Source organism: Lipotes vexillifer, unplaced genomic scaffold (genome assembly GCF_000442215.2).
Source record: "Lipotes vexillifer unplaced genomic scaffold, Lipotes_vexillifer_v1.1 scaffold1268, whole genome shotgun sequence".
NCBI lineage: Eukaryota > Metazoa > Chordata > Mammalia > Artiodactyla > Lipotidae > Lipotes > Lipotes vexillifer.
In genome coordinates, this window is record NW_006789000.1 from 172,844 (window position 1) to 177,383 (window position 4,540).

The following is a 4,540-nucleotide window of genomic DNA, read 5'->3' on the forward strand; positions in this document are numbered from 1 at the left end:
AAAAAAAAAAAAAAAAAAAAAAAGCACCCAGATCCTGAGTATATCACATTTAAGTCCCTGGCCTCAACAGCTCTCCAGAAATGACCACCTGACACTCCTCCTGACTGAAAGGTTTCTCAAACCTAACAGATCCAAACTTCATCTTCGCAGGTAGACTGACATCAATGAAAGGCTTTCCTATCTTACTGATGACAACCCAATCCCTCCAGTAAGTCATCCTTATCTTCCCTCTCACACATCTCACATTCAATCCACCAGGAAATCCTATTGATTTACCTTTCAAAAAAATATAGCCAGAAGTTGACTCTTTCTTTCCTCTCATCACTGCAACCCCCCACCCCCTCCCCAGTGTCAGTCATGTTAATCTTACTGAACTTGTGCCAGGGTAATCCTTTCAAGGGGGTAAGCAGATCATGCATGTCTCTCCTCTACTCAAAACCCCTGATGCGGACTTCCCTGGTGGCGCAGTGGTTGAGAGTCCACCTGCCGATGCAGGGGACAAGGGTTTGTGCCCCGGTCCGGGAAGATCCCACATGTCGCGGAGCGGCTGGGCCTGTGAGCCATGGCTGCTGAGCCTGCGCGTCCGGAGCCTGTGCTCCGCAACGGGAGAAGCCACAACAGTGAGAGGCCCGCATACCGCAAACAAACAAACAAACAAAAAACCCGATGGACCCCCATTTCATTCACAGTAAAAAATTCGAAGTTCTTTACAGTTACCCACAAGGTTTTAGGTGATTTTATTTTATTATTATTATTTTTTGGTTGCATTGGGTTTTCATTGCTGTGCACGCACGGGCTTTCTCTAGTTGCGGCGAGCGGGGGCTACTCTTCATTACGGTGCGCGGGCTTCTCATTGTAGTGGCTTCTCTTGTTGCAGAGCACGGGCTCTAGGCGCACAGGCATCAGTAGTTGCGGCTCGTGGGCTATAGAGCACAGGCTCAGTAGTTGTGGCGCACGGGCTTAGTTGCTCTGCAGCATGTGGGATCTTCCCGGATCAGGGATCGAACCTGTGTCCCCTGCACTGGCAGGTGGATTCTTAACCACTGCGCCACCAGGGAAGCCCCTAGGTGATTTTAAATTATAAATGGGCTAAAGTAAAGACTTCAGAACCAGCCTTACATTTCCTAGTCACTTCTATCAAAGGTCAGTACACACTTTGAATCACTATGTTAATGACTAACCAGGAGATACTTCTTTAACTAGATGAAGACCTAGGTTGAGCAAACCCTGTCAACTGCATTTTCACAAATCATATACTTAATCTGCAGAAGACATATTAAGGTATGCTCCCGTTTACAGGGATTCTTGGTGGCCCCACTTGTCAAAGCACATCTCAAACACTTGCCATCAACTGTACACATCTTTGTCTCCTTCAGAGTCAGTTCATCAACTCAAACAGCCTGCTCAGCATCCCAGGACGGCAGGGCCACACTATCTCCCTTTCAGCATTCCACAGACTCCCTTTATCTTTGCATCTGACCTTACATTCGAAGTATCCTCTGAACTCTGACCAAGGTGGGTTTTCAGAAAATCATCCCCAGAGAGCACTGGTATATGCATAAGCCACACAGGCCAAGAATCATGTACACATTCAAATTATTCAGTTATGGTTCCAGGGAGTGGCAATCAGAATACTAAGGCAATGTTTGCATGTAAATAAACACACTGTCTCAAATCACTACTCTGTAAGATCCTCAAAAATGGTGGCCGTGTCTCAGCCATTTCTGTTTCCGCAACATTTAATGCTTGGTACAAAACAGACACTGATATTTTTCTGGTGAATGTCTGACTGAAGAAACAATTAGATAACTGCATGAATAAACACACCTATTTGCATCTTGACCTAGGAGCCCAAACAGGAGGCCCAGAAGCAGGCAGGGAGCAAAGACCTAAACAAAGTTATGTATTCACAGCACTATTAAAGCCCTGAAATGAGGCTGACAGGAACTGAGTTTTCTCACCTGTGCTTGTTTCTGCATTTCTCCTTTAAGATCATCAAAGTATGTGTTTTCTCCTTCATCATATTCTGCATCAAACATCTCTTTCAATTTTCTCTTTTTATCCAAATGCTTTTTCTTGGCACTTTCCTCTGCATTGGGGTCAATTTCTTCTTTAACTTCTTCCTCCACATCTTCAACCTTAAATTTCCAGAAGAGAAAATTTTGTAAAAATTTGTGGAGAGCTCTTCTTTAAACATTAAGGCAGATTTTAAAAGTTGTATTTGAGCTGCGAAAATCTTAGTTATGATCATCATGAAAACAAAATAAAACAGCCTTTGTCTCCACATAACATGTACTGCAACAAGAGACATTTAGACATCTGCATTACAATTAGCCACCATTCCTTAATATGGCTGGGAATGCCAAACATGAATAAAAATAATAGCAACTGTTCCCAACCCAGATGCTCCCAGATACTGTTCTAAAGAAATTTTAGGGAGAACAGGGAATTATTATTTTTTTAAAACGGCACTTAAAATTAAGTGGAGAATGATGGCAAGACAGTGACCCAGGAGCTAAAACTTTCAATGACTGAAGAATCATAACAAGAAGAAGAGGTAATAGGTATCACTCAAGAAAATTAACAATAACAAATAAACCAACAACTTTTGGTCTGTTCCCACCCTCTTCACTTTTAGGAAGGAATCCATCCATCTCATATGGGGCCTCTTGCAGAACATACTGACCACAGATCAAGGACCAGTGGCTGATGGCTGGCCATGGCCAAGTCATACCTGAGTATCTGGGCCTGATTTTCCCTTGTGCACGTCCCCTGTTTCCAGGTCTTCAAAGTCACCATAGAGCTCCTCTGGGAAAAGAACATCCAAATGACTCCCCTGTAAGTAGGGTCTGCATGTGACACTCTAGCACCACCTAGCACCAAGTGGACTATGTGCTCGGTATCTCAAACTTCATTTTTACTGTGCTTATTGCTACACACCCCTAAAGAATCCTGCACTTACACAGCCTTCTTTTTCTTGTTAAATTTTGTCAGTATTTCATCACCTGTTTAGGTTAAGGAAATGGGCCCAATCCACTTTTCCATATTCTACTTCAAAATGCCACTTAGCCAAGCTATTTTTCCAGGATAGGTGATGAACATTCTGTAGCACAGATGCATACAGAGGTGGCATGCATGGCCCTGCATGTCAGTCCCCAAACCAACAGTTCAAAGAGTGACTTGTAAAGTCATTGCATGATAACAGCACATATGAAAAAGAGTCTCAACAATAAGATCAACACAGCACAACCATGTGACATACCTAGGAAAGATCTGAGATTACATAAAATACAGCATTTAGAGTAACAGTAGTATCCAAAACAATGTCAAGCCCATAAGAAGAGCTCATTAATTTGTTTTTGGAGCTCTAAGTTTAGTTATGGATCCTACCCTTAAAAGAAACAGGTAAGTTAAAACTCTGGGAGGCAACATTTAGAAAGGTATCAAAACATTTTCATATAAGAAAGAGCCAAAGAACCAAAGGACATATAAAAGATGGGAAGATTTCATTTGTAATTTAAAAAAAAAAAAGGATAAAGTACTTAGGAATAATTCTAACAAGAAATGTACTAGAACTTTAGTTTAAAAATTTTTTGTTTTAATATGCTTTTTTGTGTGTGTGTGTGGTACGCGGGCCTCTCACTGTTGTGGCCTCTCCCATTGCGGAGCACAGGCTCCGGACGCGCAGGCTCAGCGGCCATGGCTCACGGGCCCAGCCGCTCCGTGGCATGTGGGATCTTCCCGGACCGCAGCACGAACCCGCGTCCCCTGCATCGGCAGGCGGACTCTCAACCACTGCGCGACCAGGGAAGCCCTAATATGCTTTTTAAAGAACACATGGAGACACAACTAGGGTGCCAGTGGGACACTGGTGGGGGCCCTCGATGCCTAAGGTGATGGGAGGAACCCCAGAGCGACTGGGTAGGACATGGGGGAGTGAGGGGGGAGGAGAAGTGGAGGTCAGATAGGAATGGCACCCCTGAGGGGTGGCTGGGATGGGGGATGGGTTCCCACGCCTAGAGGGACCCTTGGGGGCTCAGAGGATCAGGCATTTCCCCTGTCCAGTTGGGCCCCAGGAGGCCTGTGGGGCTCCCGGGCCAGGTCCTCCTCCCTCCAAGGCCCCCTCCAGTCCGCGGTGATCCCAGGGGCATAGGAGGGAGGTACAGGGAGGAGAGGTGGGATATTGGGGCCCTCCAAGACCAGAGGATCAGGGGAGGTGCCGTGGGCGTTTCCCCCACCCACTCGGCCCTGGGAAGTCTGCTGGGCTCTCAGCCTAGTCATCCGTGCTTGTTCTCCAGGGTCCCCTCTGGCCTCATGGGTCCTAGGGGTGTGGGAGGGAGGGAGGAAGGGGTAAGAGGAAAAGAGGTGGACAGTGGGGGGAACGCTCTAAGACCAGGTCAGAGGGGGTGCCACTGGTGTTTCCCTAGCCCACTTGGGCCAGGAGGCCTGCTGGGCTCCCAGGCCAGGTCCCCAGCCCTCTGAGGCCCCCCTCCGGGCTGCACTGGTCCTAGGGGCGTAGGAGGGAGGGGGGAGGGGGGAA

The 4,540-nt window shown here is 46.7% G+C and overlaps 1 protein-coding gene across 1 annotated transcript in view; it reads right to left on the bottom strand.

Moving 5' to 3' along the window:
- BMS1 (BMS1 ribosome biogenesis factor) overlaps positions 1–4,540 on the bottom strand; it is a 45,076-nt gene that overhangs the window by 8,123 nt on the left and 32,413 nt on the right. The window contains exons 13-14 of the mRNA XM_007461902.1: positions 2,735–2,808; positions 1,962–2,138 (exon numbers count right to left, since the gene is read on the bottom strand). Coding sequence (XP_007461964.1) covers positions 1,962–2,138; positions 2,735–2,808 — 251 coding nt within the window. The remainder of the gene's footprint in view (positions 1–1,961; positions 2,139–2,734; positions 2,809–4,540) is intronic.